General features: G+C 37.3%; 1 protein-coding gene across 1 annotated transcript; it reads left to right on the plus strand.

Annotated features, from left to right (window-relative positions):
* Nucleotides 1-14,187: 14,187 nt before the first annotated feature.
* Nucleotides 14,188-15,791, plus strand: LOC116180696 (uncharacterized protein F54H12.2-like). The gene is made up of 2 exons (XM_031500811.1): nucleotides 14,188-14,404; nucleotides 14,623-15,791. Exons 1-2 carry the CDS (start codon nucleotides 14,188-14,190, stop codon nucleotides 15,789-15,791), a joined length of 1,386 nt encoding a protein of 461 aa, XP_031356671.1.
* The last annotated feature ends 6,110 nt before the right edge of the window (nucleotides 15,792-21,901 follow it).

The following is a 21,901-nucleotide window of genomic DNA, read 5'->3' on the forward strand; positions in this document are numbered from 1 at the left end:
TCGCCCTTAAAATCTTAATACAGCTCTTCAACATATGTGAGTAAATACGAAAAACTTCTGGTCGGCGACCCGTGTAAAATGTCGGGTTTTAATTGCAATTATTTTATTTTTTCGATTAGAATCGTGCACACGTTGCCATTTTGAAATATTTCTGTCAATATTTTTTTGAGACAATTGAATTTATTAGCTTTTTAAAGAATTGTACTGAATCTTATGTAATTGTAGCGCACGTGAGCCTAATTAATTTGAGTTTGGTTGTCGATAATAGTTTAGTCTATTGCTTATACAAAATTAGGGCACATCTAAGATGAATTTATGATTCGCAAGTGTCGCTTACTTGTCCGATCAAATTCAATGAATCTAGAAACTTCCTATTGGACAATAATAATCGGAACACTTCCGTTACCACGGCAACGTAAGGGTACCGAGATACTGCATAATTACAAGCCTACATTAACGAACACGCATAGACGTCTGGTATTGACGTCCCCCGTCCCCGCGCCCGTTCTAATTCGAGCAGACTCCCCCAACAACAGGTAGAAACTATCAATAACAGCCGGTCGCGCAGAATGTAACAGTTTCTTATTACGAAAGGCGTTAAATTATATTTGGTCCTTATTTACTCCCGAGAGCTCTGAAATTGTCTATTTCAGTATATTTTCGTATTATTGACTGCGAGGGAAATGAGAATTTTCTTTTCGTTCCTTTTCTTGTTAAGTAACTCAGCCGTGCCGTACAGGTTTGTAAGGTCGTAATATATTTCCATTAACATTATGCTCGAGTTGCAGACGTAGAAACTATTCAAGTTTTCAATCCGAAACATGAATTATGCGGTGTAGTGGAAATTAACTTTTTCATCTTTGGAGATTTATTTATATTTATATTCTTTTTCTCTGTTCGTTGGAACTTGTAGCGCGCTTTTTGTACATTCGAGGGAAAGTTTCAGCTTGCGAAATTCCCTTTTTTGTTTTATTCCTTTGTTATTGTTACGTATGAGAGATTTTTCTATCCAGGGCTTGATCTTTTTAGACTTATTGGTGGAATTGAATCACACACCCTTCTATGTTTTGTTTAATGGCAGGCCTAGAAAGATTACATACTTTGTGATTTCTCCCTCAAAACTGTGCAACCTAAGTCCCAACCCAGCTCAATGTTCTACCAATTACCTATTCCTATTGTATTCCTTTGTAAACCCGTTTAGTTAACATGTAAGTTAGTTCTTTAGTAGATTTGTTATTACCTTGGTTCTTTAGTTTGCCGCTAGAGGCCATAGTTTTTGCGCATAATTCTACTCTTGCTTTAATTTTGTCTAGCACATTCATTGCACTTGTTTCGTTCAGAGAAAATTCTGTATCATAGTGGTTACTTGCAATTTTTTTCTTGGTACGCCATTACTTTTACTTAAATTATGTCTACCTGAAAAGGTACTTTGTAGTGAATACCTTTATATTTCTTTGGAGTGTTTCTCCCTATTTCTGATGTATTGTGGCTGCTCCATTGAATACGCTTAGCGGATTTACATTTGTTGTCATAATTTTCTCTTCGGAATTACATTTTCGTTACTATATATCTCAGTATTTCGACTTACTTCGAAGAAGAATCTGAATCACAAGGCATTTTTACATGAATCCGCCATCTTTGTGAGATTGACATTTGACTACGGCACGTTATAAATGGTTCTGTTACAGATAAGGCGGAAAAACACCCGTCTGAGCTCAAAATGTCGTTAAAAGCAGACTTTCAAAGATTTTTATTTTGACGACTCCTTGATATAACGTTTGATTACATATTGGTTTTTGATACAATCGCATTGTAATTACGTAATTAGTCATTTAACAATTATAGATCCGTTGTGTTCTGCGGAAGCCAGTTTTGATATTGATAATTTCCCTGACTACGAGTTGATAACTGTCTGCTAAAAATTGATTTTAAATTTAAACGTTGACATTTCAGATCCTGGTATTACAGTGTCCTATTTTAATGTTTTGAGATCATTTAAACTAATTTACCTACTTGAATTTGCATTGGTGTACGGGTTTGCACTAATTTTAATTACGGTTTCTTTGATATGAGCCCTTTCAAGGCAAATTGCCCTATCTTGAGCTCTATGATGGCTCAAAACGAATTAATTAATTACCTCTCTCTTAATACCAACTATTCCCCAGCTTTTGACACGACTTTTAAAACCTGAGCTTAAACCTCAATCTTTGACCACTGGGCTTTGAACCCTAATACTGCTTAATTTTAAGCGTAGTCTTTGAATCAATGACTTTGAATGGGCCTTTGAGCCTTGAAACAGGGCCGTTCAGTACATCTTAAACTTACACATTGATTTGTATTAGTAGGCATTGAGTCTTGTCACAAACGTTGCGCTTGAAACCTTGAGTATGCGTATTAGACCTCCGTCTTTAACCTTAAACCCTTGACCTTGGGCCGTAGACCTTGGGCTTGAACCTTAACCCTTGTAGTTTTAACTTTCGGATCCCAATCTTGATCGCAAAACCTTAAACTTTAAATCTTGACGTCATCTTTGAGCCTTCAGTATTGAGCTTTGAACCATGCGACATGAACCTGAGCTTAAACCTTGAACCTCAGCATTAATTTGTACCCCTCGTATTTCAAATTTAGAGCCTTAAACCTGAACTTTGAACATTGAACCTTAAACCTTGAGCTCTTATTTTGAGGTTTAAGCTTCAGCCTTTACACGTTCCGCCTCCATTCTTGCACGGTGGGATTTATACCTTCAGCTTTAAGCCTTGTGTCCTAGGCCCGAAGGATAAAACTCAAAGGCCTAGACATTAAGTCCTAGAGGAGGTATTATGCATTGAATTTTGATCTCTAGGGCTCTCCAGTCTCCATGTCTCGAACCTTAACCCTCTAGGTAGATGTCCTGAGTCACTTTGTGGCTTAGGCTTCGAGCACTGAACCCTGTACGTGTCTTGAGCGTGGACTATTTAACGTTGTATCTTTAATAATAAATTGTGTGCAGGAGAATTGAGCTTAGATTCTAACCCTGGGCCTTGAACTTTGAACCTTACATAAACCTTGCACTTTCAGTGTTCAATAATAACCCTACAATGTCTATCCATGTACTTTAAACTTCAAACTTTGACCCACCAACCTTACGGTTATTTCTAAAACAATAATTCAATTATTGAAGTTTGAGTCTTGTGCCTTGAACCTTTATTTTCAAACCCTATCAGTTTTCAGGCGCACTTTTCCAGTCATACCTACCCTTAATCTGTGAACCGTTGGTCTATATCAAGGGATCCTGGGTTTTAAGCATTTTAGACCGATATTATCGATGATCTTTTAACTTTAAACCTTGAATATTGACCTTTGGGTCTTGAACCATAGCACTTGTGTCTTCAACATTTCAACATTGATCCTAGAGACTAATTTTGGGGTTCGAATCTCGATCCTTTATCCTTAAACCTTAAACATTAAACTTTGGTCCCTAGAACTTTGACCCATCGGCATCGTGCCTTTACCATTGAGGTTTGAAACTTATGACCCGAATTGGGCCTTGAGTATTACGCCGCTTAAGCTAGGATCTTGGGCCCTAAGCATCGGAACTTGAATCTTGCCCCTGGGACATTCAAACGTTTTGTATATCGTCTTAGTCCTTAACCTTTAACCTTAAACCCTTTACATGGGACATGAACCATTATCTTATGGCCTTGAGCCGTGACCCTTGAAATTTTCATTTTCGAACTTCCGCTTCCCGGCTTTCACTTTGAATCTTCGAGCCTTAAATCTTGTTAACTGTGAACCTTAAACTCTAAACCTTAAAAATTGTGCCTTTTTTATCCATACAGACTAATCTTTGAGCTTTCAACATGAAGGCTTGTGCCAAAACCTTGAACATTGCTTCTTGAACTTTTTACCTAAAACTTTGTGCCTTAATCTATAAAACCTCGAGCACTAAACGTTGTAGCTACTGATGTGAGTTTTTTTAGATCTCGCGGATGACATTGTGACGTTCTTTTCTTTACCGTTTAATCTTTGCTTCGGCTTGCATTTGAATTACTATGTGGAATTCATCTCGAATAACATTATGCGAACTCTTACTTTTATATAGCAATCCTTACGCCATCTAGGTGTTCACATTGTAACCCGATCCTTTATTTGTGATATAGCTTTCTTTTAAAACCTTCCCGTCTAGATTTCCGTTGCGCGTTTTCTCCCACTTGCTGTTGGCGCGCGCAGACCGTGTTGAACAACTCGAATCGATCTTTACATGTACTTGAGCTACACGCTATTACACTTACTTGATATTATTGTCTACCTTTTTGGGATATTATGTGGTGGTTGTATTAAGATTAGTGAAGTTTTTCTCTTATTATCTTACTCCAACTTCGCTGACGCATTTCAGCGGATTTATCTTACAAGTTTAAGGCCGTTTACGGTATGTTATCTCTGACGCATTATCTTTTTTACTTTAAATAATCCATTTCAGGCTACTTTCGTACTGCCTGAGTTTTCTTACTTCTTATTTTGGAGTTACCAATTGCTTCCTGATCCTGATATTTCTAAGTGGAAACGCGAATTCCCGATTTTCGATATTGTGCAAGAGAATTCCATTAACATTTCGACGCCATTACGTCAAAAACGCCCTGCATATTTCTACCGTATCGACTGAAGAATTACCGCCATTTCGTGCGAAACCGATTTGAATTGATGAACCAATTTTGTGAAGTTCGTTGACCTAAATAACAAGACGTGTGGATTTGGTACTGTGTAAATCGTTCGTATGTATTGGTATACCCAGTTACCGAGTAAGTACGTTTAGTTTTGTCGTTACCGAAGTTTAGATTAACTATAATATCATCTACGATCGACATCATATTTGTGTTACTCCGATACTTATATTTGTTAGTTTACTGTATTTTATCCTTCATATTAACTATTTTTGTTTGTGATCTAGTTCTTAAAATTGCAGAGACTTTGTCCGAAGTAAATTTCTACAAATTCACGTTATGTATTTTGCTCTGAAGAACTTGCTCGTGTAAGTTTGTTTTCATTTGAATTGATAAGATTGCTTTGTTATTGAAGAGAGATTCAGTTATTTGTATTTTATAGTATTTTTTTCTTGACTTCATGTCACTTTTTGATATCTTATACCGATTGTAAAAACCAACCCTTAGTCGAACCAAATTTTGTTTTGTTGCAAAGTCATTTGAGTTTTTGATTCTTTTTAGTATTGATTGCAATTCTACGTATAAGAATAACCTTTCGTGTCTTACGTTAACCATTGCTTATGCGATATATTGTGCAACGCGAATCATTACCCTTCTTATATTTTTTTTGTTTGTGTGTCTGTCTGTTTACAGATTTGCAATTCCGAGTCCTCTGAGCTCAGAAGGTTGCGACCGTAGTTCAAAGGTAAATTTAGTTGTTTTCGTCGTTTTTCCCTTTTAACGTTTGATTACATTTTGGTTTTTGATACTAACATGTTGTGATTATTACTTGGTTTGAAAGTCAGTTGATTCTGCGGAAGCCCCTTTTGGGTAAATACTTTCCCCGGCTGCGTGTTGGCTTCTTCTTATTTTGTGATAATCTCCTATTATCTTCTGTAAGGAAACACGGTCTATCTTCGACTACATTTATTGTTACACACTGCTCACTCGCTTTGACCTTACTTACAGTCTACTTGTAATCTACTCTACTTACAAGTTAACCTACTTAGTTATTTATTGGGTGAAAATGCGGTGCCTGCAGTTATTGTGTATTTTCGTAACATATGGCACCACACCTCCCCACTGATAGAAAAGAAAAAAAACTATTATTATTTTTTTCTCATTCATGATATAGCTTAACCCTATTCTTATGAACTAACATTTCTTTATTATCTTTATTTCTAACTAAAACATTTACATCATCGTCTTTTATTATTGTATATGGACCTTGAAAAATTGGTTCACTTTTCACATTATTCGTTTTTCACTAACACTTTATCACCTTTTCTATACACTGTTCTTTTACTTTTAACATCATAACTTATCTTTCTCTTTATTTTAGAGTACACTAAATTATTTTTTGCATCGTTGCATGCCGTTTGTAATCTATATTTTAGTTCTAAAACATAATCACTACTATTATATAAAGGATCTATTCTATTAGTTAAATTCGATGGTAATAAGCAAGTTTTTCCAAATACTAATTCATAAGGTGTATACCTAGTTGCTGAATGTACTGTGTTATTGTATGCAAAACTCCAAAAATTTAGCCAAGAACCCCATGAATTCGGATGTTTGGCAGTTTGAATGCGTAAATAAGCTATTAAATGTTTATGCGAATTTTCTAAAGCTCCTAACGTTTCATGATGGTACGCAGTTGAGTTCAACTGTTTAATGTTTAATAATTTTGCTGTTTCTCTAAAAATATTTGACAAAAATTCAGTTCCCCTATCCGTTACAATTTCCAATGGAACTCCATATCTCAAAATAAAATTTTCAACAAAAACTTTTGCGACTGAAACGGTTTCTTTATTATGAAGTGGATAACATTCGACAAATTTGCTTAACTCACACTGTAATGTTAAAATATATTTATTATTCTCTTGATCTGGTGGCATCGGTCCTACCAAATCTAGAAATACTTTTTGAAATGCCGTTGCAGCTGTGGTCGTTACACTTAAAGGATACTTACATAAATTTGAGTATTTGTACCTTTGACACCCGTCACAACGTTTAACAAATTCATCACCATTTTTCTTAAGTTGTGGCCAATAATAATACCTACAAATATTTTTATACATCCTACTGCACCCCGCGTGTCCACCTGTTGGTAGCATGTGAAAATCATTCAGAATCAACTGTTGTGTTTCTTTATCATTTATACTTTGAATGTTTTTAATAATATTTATTTTAATTCCTGCTTCTTTGATCTTATTTAGCGCTTGTAGAAGTTCATCTAATAATGGCTTATTTTCTTCATTTTTTATTATAATATATTGTTTGCATCCCAAGCCAGTAACCAGTTTCAGGTAAGGGACAGGAATTTGTATGATTCATGTATTTTTGTAATATAGCAGTCATTAGCAAGTTGACTTGCAAGCGATACAGTCCATTGCATTAAACGGAATTATTAATATTCGTATTTTTTATCCTTGAACCAGTCTTTTTGTAACATAAAATTGGTCATACGTAGCCGGATATTATTCAATTAACGCGTTCGTGAAAATTATTTGTGATTTGTGGAATTTCGATTCTCCATTAAATCAATGCGAAGTTGCTGTTCGGTGAACTCAAGGACGTCAACACGAGGGGATGGATGCGGAAAAGCGATACATACGATTTACAGCCAGTAAGTCATCCTTTAATTATTTACTTCCTATTCTTACTACTCAATTTGAACAAATATTGCGATTTATATTTCTATATTCTTGTATTGCGTAAATATAACAATCATGCCTAATCAGGAAGAACTAGCAGGTGGTAGCGTTGAATCATTAAAATTATTTAAAAACAAACGTAAGAATTTAAAATCCTCTCTTACTCGTTTTCAAAATTACGTTGCCGGTTTAGAAGAATCTTTCGATATTTTCGAATTAAAGGCAAGGGTGCACAGATCGGAAAACCTTTTAAGCGAGTTTGAATCTATACAAGATCGTATTGAAACTTTGGAACATTCAGATGAATTAGACGATTCAGATCAAATCATGGAATTTGAAAATAATTTTTTTTAAAGTTATGTCTAGGGCACGAAAACTTATTGAAACGTGCCATTCTGCAAATGCTTCTTCTAACGGTACAAATTCCAATAGCGTTCAGGGTCACCAGAGCTCGTTTAACCCTCACAATAGCATTATTAAATTACCCACAATGCATCTTCCCGAATTTGATGGAAGTTATGACAAATGGATGGGTTTTTACGATACCTTGGATGCCCTTGTAAACAAAAATGAATCACTAACCAACGTTCAGCGCTTTTATTATTTGAAGTCAGCCTTGAAGGGCGAAGCCGCCTATCTCTTAAATTCATTGGAGGTCACAGATGCAAATTATAACATCGCGTGGAATTTGCTAAAAGAGCGCTATGAAAATAGAAAGTTAATAATTAGCACGCACATTAAATCCATTTTTGAATTACCTTTAGTACTTAAGGACAGTCATAAATCATTGCGTTCACTCATTGACAATTTCAACAAGCATTTGAGATCATTAAAAAATTTGGAATTGCCTACAGACAAGTGGGATAAATTTTATTGATATATATACTCGTTAACAAACTCGATACGAATTCTAAACATGAATGGGAAAAATCCTCGGTAAACAACTCTGATTTACCAAGTTTGGCGGACTTATTAAAATTCTTAGTAGATCGTTGTCAAATATTAGAAAATATGAGCGGTGACGATTTATCCAAACAGCTGTTACACAAACGAAGTACCATGAATCATCTCGCCATAAACAATTCAACCATTACGAAGTGTCCTTATTGCAAGGGGGACCATATGTTATTTCGCTGTTCAGAATTTTTAAAATTAAGCGTACCAAATCGGTGGAATGAGGTCAAAAAATTGAAATTATGTACTAACTGCTTCCGATCGAATCATTTTAACAATGAATGCAGAGGATCATATTGCCGAAAATGCAACCGAAATCATAATACTGTACTGCATAATAACTCAAATGATCGTTCGCAAGCAGACGGTACTTCAAGCACGGCTCCTAAAGAAAATCCAACATTAAGACGTGATACACAAGAATTTCGAACCCAAAGCCAAACGCATCTAGTCGCCAACACTACCGAAACAATTATCACAACACATTCCTTTTGTCCAGAAAAATACGTGATATTATCAACAGCAACAATTAATATTAAGGGCGAGATGGGCAAACTGGTGTCATGTCGCGCTCTATTAGATTCAGGTTCCCAATCGAATTTTATCACAGCGGAATTAGTACAAAAATTAGGATTAACGGGGTCTAAAATAAATATGAAAGTGTCAGGCGTGGATAGATCCACTACAAACATAAATAAAAGGGTCACTACGGAAATCTCGTCTCTATTCAATAATTTCAGACACGAATTAGGATTTTTAGTATTACGAGACATTACTGGTAATGTACCGATCAACAACATTGCCATTGATAACTTAAAATTACCTCATGACATTAATCTAGCTGATCATGAATTTCATATTTCGAGAAAGGTTGACGTATTATTAGGAGCAGGAATATTCTGGAATTTGTTGCGTATAGGGCAAATTAAACTTTCGAATCATAACTCGATGCTTCAAAAACCAGTGTTAGGTTGGGTATTCGCAGGATCTATTAATTGTAACACGAACGATGAAGTACAGGCATTACACTCATCCAATGTAGACGTGCAAGATCAACTGGAAAAATTTTGGAGTATCGAGAGTAGAATGCCGACACTTACCCCCACCACTTTCTGTGACGTCACGGAGACCTTGGGTTTTTCCCAAGGTCGTGGCCTTGGGTTTTTCCCAAGGTCGTGGCTTTGGGTTTTTCCCAAGGTCGTGGCTTTGGGTTTTCCCAAGGTCGTGGCCTTGGGTTTTTCCCAAGGTCGTGGCTTGGGTTTTCCCAAGGTCGTGACCTTGGGTTTTCCCAAGGTCGTGACCTTGGGTTTTCCCAAGGTCGTGGTTTTGGGTTTTTCCCAAGGTCGTGGCTTTGGGTTTTCCCAAGGTCGTAGTCTTGGGGTTTTTCCCAAGATCATGGTTTTGAGGTTTTTCCAAGATCGTGACTTTGGTACAGGATCATGGTCTTGGATCCTGGGGCAGGGTTGTGATTATGGATTCTGGATCAAGGTCGTGGTCTTGGATGCTGAGTTGAGATTGTGTGATTTGGATTCTGGGATTTGAGTTTGGACTAAAATTGTGCTCTGGGATTTTCCTAGCGAATTTAAAAGAGAGAGGTGTAGAGAAAAATAAGAGATGCTGTATTACAAACCTAATCTAAGTACATACTCTTAGAAAATGGTAATCCATACATTTCAAATTTTACAAAGAAGAAGAAGAGGAAAAAGCAAAGCGAGAAGCAAGCAAAACAAGAAAATATTTGTGTACTTACTTTTTCTTAGTTTTTGTTTGAAAATCCTTGTTTTTTCCAAGTTTATCCACACACACACACACACCCTCCCTAACACATAAGAAAGAGAGAGATGCACAGATTAGCACTGTATAATTACGTAAACTGCAGTAGATTATGCGAGTCTAATAAAACTTGTAACAATACGTTAGGTGATGTTAATGAGTCGGTAGTCAAATACTAACTGAAATTAGAGCGTACATTTCTTATTTGGGTATTTCCCGAGGCCATTGCAATGGGTTTCCTCAAGTCATGGCCTTGGACTATGAACTTGTCGTAGCATTGGGTTTTTCCCAAGGGGTCTTGGACTTTGACCTCCCCAAGGTCATGGTCTTGGACTTTGACCTCGAGTTTTTCCAAGGTCGTGGTCTATTTTATTCAGTTTGTTTGCATACTTCGACGAATTTACAATGGAGAATAAGATTTATCACCCCTTTAGTGCAATCGTAAGTGGACCAAGCGGATCTGGAAAGAGTTATTTTGTTGTAAATTTTCTTGAAAATGTAGGAAACATCTGCAACGTAGTGTTTGAAAGAATAGTATGGCATTACGCAGGAATTGTACGACGATTTAAAGGGTATTGAGTTTCATCAGGGACTACCTGACATGTCTAATTTCGATGGTTTAAAACCAACACTGGTGATCATAGATGATCTAATGCGTGAATCAAATGGGTCCATGGTAGACATTTTTACAAAAGGTTGTCATCACCGAAATCTTAGTGTATTTTTCTTAACCCAAAACATATTCCATCAAGGAAAAGGCCAGAGAGATATTTCTTTAAACACTCATTACATAATTCTATTTAAAAATCCTCGTGATCGTGCACAAATTAAGCATTTAACTCGACAAATTTTACCTGAAAATTCAAAGTTTTTAGAGGAAGCATATAATGATGCCACATCTAAACCACATGGGTATTTATTATTCGATTTAAAACAAAGTACACCGGATGTATTCCGATACAGAACGTCGATTTTCGAAGAAGACGGCGCGTGTGTAGTATATACCCCAAAAAAGGGTATTAAAGGTTTAAATCTTGATAAATTAGGCATTATTAATTTATAATGTCTGCAAAGCTGACTAAACACGCAGAGTTGCTGCGTGCTCTCGCAAAATTGGGGCCTAAGGAGCGTCAAGCCTTAATAAAATGTTTGGATGATGATCAAATTCATTGCATATGTGAATGCATTTACAATACTTTAAAAGGTAAAGCTGAACTGACTGATAATCAGAAACGAAGTCTCAGTCGTCATAAGACTATCTTGAGACGTATGGTAAAGCCTCACGAAACAATAAGAAAGAAAAAACAGATCTTGGTGCAAAGCGGAGGAGCGTTCCTGCCATTTATATTAGGACCATTACTTGGTGGTATACTCGGAAGTTTGTTTAAATAATAATAATTATGGAGCACGGAAAGAAAATGTTACTCGTGCCTCAAGAAGTTATACAGCGGCTTAAAGCAAATGAGAATAGGAAAGAAGATGTTTTATCACGGATAGATGATGAAATGATGCAAATCTTAAAGTCGAATTTGTCTGATCATGATAAGTGGCAGCAGTATAATCAAGTTCTACAGAAATATTTACATTTTGCTGACCAGATGCGGAAGCCAGTAAGCATCTCAATTGATTCAAGGCCAGAGGGTATATCGGAGGTTGACATATTAACCACAATACCGCAACTTTTAAGAAGAAAGCCGAAGGATTTTTACGGATGCTCACGGCCTCAAGTAACATCGGCTGGGATAACAAAGGAATTGTCACAATAAAAGGTGAGGTTATTCCTTCGTCGAATATTATCGATCTGGTCCATGATACAATAAGACCGAGGAAGACATCAAACCCCGAAGGTTGGGAGAAGTTTGCGGCTTATGTTAAAGAAATCAATGTACCTCAAGAATTCGTGGGCAACGTGAGAAGACGGAATACCCCGCCTCACCGTACCAGCACGGTAAAACTTAATATAAATCGAGATAGAAGCTTTACCGATTACGATGCCGATTCCGAATTAATTTTACCACAACAACAACCACCCCAAAAACGCCGAAAAAGAACTAAACCTCTCAATATCTCTGAATCTCTGTGGGAAGCATTTGAACTTTAAGGATGGATATCATATATTACGATCCGGCCCATCCCGCAGGTTTCGCTGGAGCATCGTCCTTGCTAGCAGAAATAAAGAACAAATACCCCGCTGAAGATATCAAGACATGGCTGCAGAAACAAGAGGCTTACACTATGCACAAACCTGTTAAAAAGAAATTTGCCCGAAACAAGTACATTGTCAATAATATGTTTGAGCTCTTTCAAGCCGACCTATGTGATATGAGAACTTTAACTAAGTTTAATGACGGTTACAATTACATATTAACAGTCATAGACGTATTCAGTAAAAAAGCGTGGGCAAGACCCCTCAAGCAGAAAACAGCATCTTCCATAATTGAAGCATTTGCATCAATCTTTAACGAGTGTGGTAATACACCGGATAATATACAAACCGATAAAGGGAAAGAGTTTATTGCCGGTGATGTTCAAAAATTCTTTAGAAAGCATGAAATAAATTACTATGTAACTCATAATCCTGATGTAAAAGCGGCCGTCGTTGAGAGATGGAATCGGAGTTTAAAGTCCAGAATGTGGCGATGGTTTACATATAGTAATACGTATAGATATGTGGACGTTCTACAAGATCTTGTGTCTGCGTATAACAAGAGTTATCATTCTGCAATCAAGATGGCACCGATTGAGGTGACAGATGAAAACATTTTAATCGTTTGGCAGAATCTGTATGCGAAGGGATTTGGTAAAGAGGCTCAACCTAAATATAAGGTGGGACAACACGTGAGAATAGCCAGAAGCAAGCATCATTTTGAGAAGGGCTATGAGAGCAATTTCAGTCAAGAAGTGTTTAAAATCGTCAAAGTTATAAATCGTCGACCTCCAGTTTATAGAATAGTAGATTTGAATGGTGAAGATATAGAGGGAACTTTTTACGAAGAAGAGCTGCAAGTTGTTACACTTGATGAGAATACAGTGTTTAAAATTGATAAAATCTTAGAAGAGAAAGGTCGTGGGAAAAACAAAAAGTATTTGGTCAAGTGGAAAGGATATAGTGAAAAATTCAATTCTTGGATATCTGCATCAGAACTAAAAAAGATATGACGGAGGAATTTTATGCAACCTTATTGAGCAATAGTTCCATGGAATACTTCCCCAGCAATACGACGTCAAACTTTGTAACACAGCTACCAAAACGTACCTATAAGATTAAATGGGCGGTGGTGCGTTGGTGTTTCGGAAATTCAGTACCCGTGTTCGTTCGCGTCAATAAGTGAGATCGATAATTTAATATATTATAGAGTAACACCTCCGGAAGATTTATCTGCAAAAAGAGTGTTAAAAAACGCGGCGGACTTTTTTCGTGATGACTCCGAGCAAATAACGTATCACGCTAACGGCTGGCATGTAATTCGTTTGGCATCAGGGAACTACGATACTGTCGAGGATGTAGTTAGAGAAATGAATAAGCATGAGATTATAGGAAGATTGGTGACTTTAGAGTATTACACTCTTACTAAACGTGTATCAGTTCAAATTAAGACAGAAACACTCTCGATACTGGGTTTTTCAGAGCGTCTTGCTTTACAATTGGGATTTCGTCCCGAACAAAACATTGTTCAAGATCCAGTGCCACCCCATCCCGCCAGCATTTGGATTGCCCTCACAAATGTTCATCTATTGCGATATTGTAGAACCACAAATCGTGGGGAACGTTGTATCTCCACTAATGCGAATAGTTAATATAACTGCTGAAAATTACAATTACGGCTGTCATAAGGATGTTGTGTTCTCCCCAACGCACTATATACCTGTGATGATAAAAGAATTTGAAAATATTGAAATAAACATAAGGACTGATACTGGACAATCAATGCCATTCGAGTTTGGAACATTGAGCTTGAAGCTACATTTTAAGAAATGGGGTGTCCATACCAACAGTACTACGTAAATCAAGCCGGTACTGGCATTGGTACGATTTATAGGGGTCACCGTATCAAAGAGGTCATGGGATAGGGAGCTGGTTAGGTGGAGTGTTTCGTAGTATTTTACCATTGTTTAAATCCGGAATGCGTGCAGTTGGGAAAGAAGCTTTACGAACCGGTACGAATGTACTAGGCGATATAATCGAGGATAAGCCTATCAAGGAAGCGTTTCAAGATCGAATTCACGAAGCAGGAAGAAATCTAAAACGCAAAGCCGATGAAAAAATTGATACATTGATGCAAGGATCTGGTTATAAAACACCTCACATACCCAAACTTGATCAGTTTAAAATTGCAAGTCGTAAGAAAACTACATCAAGAATTAAAAAACCTACAAAGCCCAAATTTAGTGACATATTTTCAAAGCAATAAACATGGCATTCCTTCACGCGCAGTCTTGTGAGTGCATAAAATCAGAGCTGGATTTGTTCGCACTGCCAGCTACTCAAACAAGTATTGAAAGTGGCGAATGGGTTTTTTACAAACCTTTATCCTCGTTAACCGATGATGCTCCGATAGAATTCGTAATCCCCGGAAGCGGGAATGATTATTTGGATTTAAGTCACACTATGCTCTATATCACGGCAAGAATTGTAAAACAAGATGATTCAATATTGGGTGTTGGAGATGTTGTAGGTCCAGCCAACAATTGGTTACACACGCTGTATAGCCAGGTGGAGATATGTTTAAATCAGAAATTGGTGTCGCCACCTAATAACACATATGCGTATCGTGCATATATTGAAACTTTGCTAAATTATGGTTTGGAAGCCAAAACATCACATCTGGGGTGTTCATTGTGGCACAACGATACACCAAAAAAAATGGACACATTAACAGCAGATAACGTAGGTTTCACTATACGTCAAGCCGCAGCAGCCGAGAGTAACATGATAGAGATGATTGGACATGTCCATGCCGATTTGTTTAACCAAGAAAAATTTCTCATAAACGGTGTTGAAATGAAAGTTAAATTTGTGAGATCCAGAGATTCGTTTAACTTAATGGCTGGTGCAGGTGCAACTTATAAAGTAAAAATTGTCGATGCCAATTTGCTGGTACGAAGAATGAAGATAAATCCTACAATTCTTCTCGCTCACACTAAAGCATTAGAAACGTCCGCCGCAAAATATCCTATTACTCGAACCGATGTAAAAGTGTTAACAATACCAACCGGAATACAGCGTAAATCTTTAGATAACGTCTTCCTTGGACAGTTGCCAAAACGTTGCATAATCGGTTTTGTATCCAATAAAGCGTTTAATGGCGATTACGCGTCTAACCCTTTCAATTTCCAAAACTACAAGATTAATTACATGTCCCTGTACATCGACGGACAGCAAATTCCTTCAAAGCCGTTGCAACCTGATTTCACACGGGCAGGATTATACGTACGGGCATATCATACTTTATTTTCGGGGACGGGTATTCATTTTTTGAATGAAGGAAATAACATATCGCGTTTAGATTACCCTCACGGCTACTGTTTAACTACCTTTGACCTGACACCTGATTTATCCGCTAACGCCACAACACATTGGAATTTAGTTAGGAATGGTTCATTGCGCATCGAAGTTGGATTTCAAGATGCGTTAACTGAAACAGTAAACTGCTTGGTATATGCGGAGTTCGACAATGTCATTGAAATCGATAAACACCGAAATGTTAACGCAGATTTCAACAGTTAAAAGAGAAATCTCAAAATTGCGTACATTGCATAGTCTTACGCACATCAATAAGTTCGAAAAGCAGAAAAATAAATTAAGCTGATATCCTACGTATGATTTCACTAATAATAATAAATAAAAGATCAGTTTATACGAGTCCTTAGCCAGTTTAAATGTTTTCTGCAATGGATGCATACGTCGATATGCAAGGTTTCCGAGGTGCTCTTAATGAGTTTATACCCAAAGAAATTTCGATTGTTTCCTCGGAGGGTCCGAAATGCACAACTCTGTTAATAAAACCCCCTCAAAATTATAGTATTACTGCAACTATGAAAAAAGAGATTCGATATTTAGAGGATTATTATCATGGCTTAAAGTGGACCTCCGGTCACATTCGATATGAAAATTTTGAAGAGGAACTACGTACCCTGCTACAGCCATTTAGCAAGATCTATGTTAAAGGACTAGAGAAGCAGTACATTCTAAATTTCCTAAACAAACCTATAATAAATGCAGAGGATTGCGGATGCCCTTCTTTAAAGAAGCTGAAGAAAGAATTTGGAGGCATTAGGTGCTTGAATCATAACAGTGAAACTTTAATGTGCTCGCAAGAAAACGCTTTAATGCTATACGAATGGACCCAAATTAGCTCCACCGATGAATTCCCTAGAACTTCAACGAGCCCTGAATCACATACAGGATTCTGTAAGGCCTGGTGTTTTTGCAGCTGATAAATTACCAAAATTTATTCGTCGTCCATATGGACTTATAGTCAATACAGATGTTTCCACCAGACCTGGTCAACATTGGAACGCTATCTACATCGATAAAGATGGAATTGGCGAATTCTTTGATTCCTTCGGAAGGTCTCCATGTGGCCTTCATTTAAAATTTTTGAAAGCCAACTCTAGACGTTTTACATGTAACTATAAAATGTTACAACATCCCCTTTCGACTTTTTGTGGCCAATATTGCTTGATGTACTTAGTTTTTAAAATGAATAATGTTGCCACTAGCGATTTTGTAAACATGTTTAATGATAACTTAAAGTCTAACGACGACATCATCCGTTTATTGTATACTGCTACGTTTTGTAATATAAATTTGTTTACATTTAAGGGTTGATACTAATAAAGACAAGTTAAAATCGTTTAAAGATCGGTTGATTTTTTATAAAAAAGTATCCCTTTTGAGTGAGGTTCATAAATATGGTTTAAAGCATAGCGGTCGACTACGTGACCACGACCCTGGAAAAAACTCGAGGTCAAAGTCCAAGACCACGACCTTGGAAAAACTCGAGGTCAAAGTCCAAGACCATGACCTTGGGGAGGTCAAAGTCCAAGACCATGACCTTGGGGAAAAACCCAATGCTACGACAAGTTCATAGTCCAAGGCCATGACTTGAGGAAACCCATTGCAATGGCCTCGGGAAATACCCAAATAAGAAATGTACGCTCTAATTTCAGTTAGTATTTGACTACCGACTCATTAACATCACCTAACGTATTGTTACAAGTTTTATTAGACTCGCATAATCTACTGCAGTTTACGTAATTATACAGTGCTAATCTGTGCATCTCTCTCTTTCTTATGTGTTAGGGAGGGTGTGTGTGTGTGTGGATAAACTTGGAAAAAACAAGGATTTTCAAACAAAAACTAAGAAAAAGTAAGTACACAAATATTTTCTTGTTTTGCTTGCTTCTCGCTTTGCTTTTTCCTCTTCTTCTTCTTTGTAAAATTTGAAATGTATGGATTACCATTTTCTAAGAGTATGTACTTAGATTAGGTTTGTAATACAGCATCTCTTATTTTTCTCTACACCTCTCTCTTTTAAATTCGCTAGGAAAATCCCAGAGCACAATTTTAGTCCAAACTCAAATCCCAGAATCCAAATCACACAATCTCAACTCAGCATCCAAGACCACGACCTTGATCCAGAATCCATAATCACAACCCTGCCCCAGGATCCAAGACCATGATCCTGTACCAAAGTCACGATCTTGGAAAAACCTCAAAACCATGATCTTGGGAAAAACCCCAAGACTACGACCTTGGGAAAACCCAAAGCCACGACATTGGGAAAAAAAAACACCGAAAACCCAAGGTCACGACCTTGGGAAAACCCAAGGTCACGACCTTGGGAAAACCCAAAGGCCACGACCTTGGGAAAACCCAAAGCCACGACCTTGGGAAAAACCCAAAGCCACGACCTTGGGAAAAACCCAAAGCCACGACCTTGGGAAAAACCCAAGGCCACGACCTTGGGAAAAACCCAAGGTCTCCGTGACGTCACAGAAAGTGGTGGGGGTAAGTGTCGGCATTCTACTATCGAGGAGTGTGAAGCACAACGTGATTTCACAAACGAGGAAATTTATTGCGAAAGTCATTTCACTTCAACATTTAAACGCGACCCCAACGGTAGATTTGTAGTACGGTTACCCATGCGCGATAATCATTTTAATTTCGAAAACTCATTAAGTAACGCGACGCATAGATTTTACTCTCTGGAAAAACGATTTTCACGCGATTTAGAATTCAAGAAGGCATATCACGAATTTATTGATGAATATGAGAGGCTTGGACATATGAGCGAAGTAAGGCCAGAAGACGATACACTACAAACTATTTTCTATTTACCACACCACGGTGTGATCAAAAACTCCAGCACAACAACAAAATTGCGAGTCGTATTCGATGGCTCATGTAAATCTACGTCAGGGCAATCATTAAATGACAAATTGTGTGTCGGACCTCATATCCAGGGCGACTTATTTTCCATTATAATCCGTTTCAGAAAACACAATATTATTTATACCGCAGACATCGCCAAGATGTATAGACAAATTAACGTAGCCGATGATCAAAGGGACTTACAGCGGATTGTCTGGCGAAACTGCGATTCAGAACCTTTGCGCCATTATAGGTTAAACACCATTACTTATGGTACCGGCCCAGCTTCTTTTTTAGCAATTTGATGTTTACAACAGCTAGGAAACGAGAACATGGAGCAGTTACCAGATGCAAGCGACGCTATAATCAATGATTTTTATATGGACGATTTGATAACGGGAACGAGCACAGTGGAAGAAGCTATTAAAATTAAAGGCGAAATTACATCAATTTTAGCAGGCGCAGGATTTCAACTTCGAAAATGGTCATCGAATCACAAAGCAATTCTTAATCAATCGGACTCTAAACGCGAGGTAGATAAATATTATATTTCGGAAAGGGATGCCAAAACGTTAGGTTTAATGTGGGATACCGACTTGGACACAATCGGGTTTTCATTATCATATACCGCGAAGGAAAGTAAAATCACAAAACGATCTATCCTATCAATTGTTGCGAAAATTTTCGACCCTTTGGGTTTATTAGGTCCACTCACAATACGAATTAAAATAATATTACAACGTCTGTGGAAAAACAAATTAAGTTGGGATGAAGCGGTGCCCTGGGATATTTATATTGAATGGAAACGAATTTTAAACAATTTAGGCAATGTCGGTGATATAAAGCTACCAAGACAAGTAACCATTAAAAACTATGACGAATTGGAGCTACATGGATTCTGCGACGCTTCAGAGGAGGCTTATGGTTGTTGTGTATATATTCGTAGTATTGACAAAAATGGAAACATTAAATGCAATTTATTGTGCGCGAAATCCAGAGTAGCTCCTCTGAAACCTATAACAATTCCGAGATTAGAGTTATGCGGGGCAGTCTTATTAGCGAATTTGATGCGTAAAGTTATAAATTCCTTCAAAGCAAAATTTAGCAAAATTTGTTACTGGTGTGATTCTACAATCGTATTATCGTGGATCAATTCGGAGCCAGCTAACTTTCAAATCTTTGTTGCCAATCGCGTGAATGAAATTCAAAAATATAGCAATGCTTCACACTGGTACCATGTAAAAACGACCGAGAATCCTGCCGATTTGATTTCTCGAGGGTTAAGCCCGGAAATGCTTCGTATCAGTTCATTTTGGTGGGAGGGGCCGATGTGGCTTAAAGAAACAACGTACATATTACAAACAGTAAAAAAGATGAATGAATTACCGGAAACGCGAAACACTAATCATAAAACATTGTCACTTATTACCATTACGGAAGAATTAGAAATACTGAAAAAATATTCGAATATAATTAAATTACAACGCGTTCTAGCCTATTCATTACGATTCGTCAAAAACTTAAGCACTCACAAAAATGATAAACTAAAAGGAGAACTATCGGTCGATGAAATTAAATACGCGATGCGAAAACTGATTTTAGTTGTGCAAGCCCAATCATTCAAACGGGAAGTTGAATTAATAAAAAACGGGAAACGGCTATCAGGTGCTAGCCAAATTTTGTCACTAAATCCGTTCGTAGATAAAGATGGTATACTTCGCGTGGGGGGAAGGTTATCTAAATCTTCATTTAATATGCGACACAAACACCCTATAATTTTGCCTTCCAACAGCACATTAACGGATTTAATTATCGATCATGAACACAAACGAAATCTGCACATAGGTGTCGAAGGTACCCTATCGATTATACGTACTCAATTTTGGCCGATTCATGGACGCAGTACAGTAAAGAAAGTAATTCACAAATGCATTAAGTGTGCTAGATTCAGACGTAAGAATATAATACCCCTGATGGGAAATTTACCCCGCGAGCGACTTCAGCCTTCAAGGCCATTTTTACACACCGCGGTCGATTACGCCGGACCGTTTTTAATTAAAGATGGGAAAACCAGGAATCGTAAAATTATTAAAGCATATTTGTGCTTATTTGTATGTTTTGCGACCAAAGCGGTCCATTTGGAATTAGCTGGAGACCTAACAACGCTATCCTTCTTAAATGCCTTTAAAAGATTTGTTGGAAGAAGGGGGATTTGCAGCTCACTATATTCAGATAACGGCACCAATTTTGTCGGTGCTAATAGAGAGCTAAAAGGTATTATTAAATTATTAGATACATCTGAATTTTCTGATTATTTCAAACAATTAGATATTGACTGGAAATTCATTCCTAGTCGCTCACCTCATTTTGGAGGTTTTTATGAAGCGGCCATTAAATCGGCAAAGTCAATTTTGAAAAAGGTAGTAGGCAACGCCCACTTAACGTTTGAACAGTTGTCCACGGTATTTGTTCAAATTGAATCCGTACTAAATTCCCGGCCCATTACACCTATCTCCAATGATCCTAACGATTTACTGGCGTTGACGCCGGGACACTTTTTGATTGGAGACATCCCTCAAGAAAACGATTTTTACACACCGGAAAGACGATTAACCCATTACACAAGACTGAATCAAATGTTCCAACATTTCTGGAACAGGTGGAGCAAAGAGTACACCCACACCCTGCAAGCTAGGAGCAAGTGGAACTATCAACGCGAACCAATTCAAACTGGCACGATGGTACTGTTAAAGGGCGAATCAACACCTACATTATTGTGGCCGCTGGGGAGAGTCGTGGAGCTGCATCCTGGTAGCGATGGAACAACGAGAGTGGTAACAGTGCGAACCGGAAGTGGACTAGTCAAAAGAGCCGTCGCGAAACTGTGTGTGCTTCCTATTGACGTATAGCGAAATGTGCTAGTGAGAAATCAATCTGTGTGATGAATGATGATTAAGTAGGTTGTATCTACTTGTTAATATTTGTACAATAATTTAATAGTTGTATTTAGGTTTAAGCATTTGTATATTATTATTTGTATATTGTTGTGTAGTTAATGTATTGTATTACCGCATTGAAAGTAAGGTACTTTCAAGGGGGGGTGTATGTTAAAAATTTAACTTTCACTTTTATTGTTACTGCATTCCAAGCAGACTATATTGTTTAAACGTAACCTTAAGTTCTATTATTTGCATCCCAAGCCAGTAACCAGGTTCAGGTAAGGGACAGGAATTTGTATGATTCATGTATTTTTGTAATATAGCAGTCATTAGCAAGTTGACTTGCAAGCGATACAGTCCATTGCATTAAACGGAATTATTAATATTCGTATTTTTTATTCTTGAACTACTTGAACCAGTCTTTTTGTAACACACGATTCCTTGCTGTTACCTTGAAAATATTTTATTATTTCGCACCTAGGGGGAATAATTGTGTAATTAATGCAATTGGATATAAGTGAG

The sequence above is a fragment of the Photinus pyralis genome, unplaced genomic scaffold (genome assembly GCF_008802855.1).
Source record: "Photinus pyralis isolate 1611_PpyrPB1 unplaced genomic scaffold, Ppyr1.3 Ppyr1.4_LG9, whole genome shotgun sequence".
In the NCBI taxonomy this organism is placed as follows: domain Eukaryota; kingdom Metazoa; phylum Arthropoda; class Insecta; order Coleoptera; family Lampyridae; genus Photinus; species Photinus pyralis.

Coding starts and splice junctions, on each gene's coding strand:
- LOC116180696 (XM_031500811.1), top strand. CDS start 14,188: ATGCGTGCAGTTGGGAAAGAAGCTTTACGAACCGGTACGAATGTACTA. Junction 14,405..14,622: donor TCAGTTTAAAATTGCAAGTC/GTAAGAAAACTA, acceptor ATGCTCCGATAG/AATTCGTAATCCCCGGAAGC.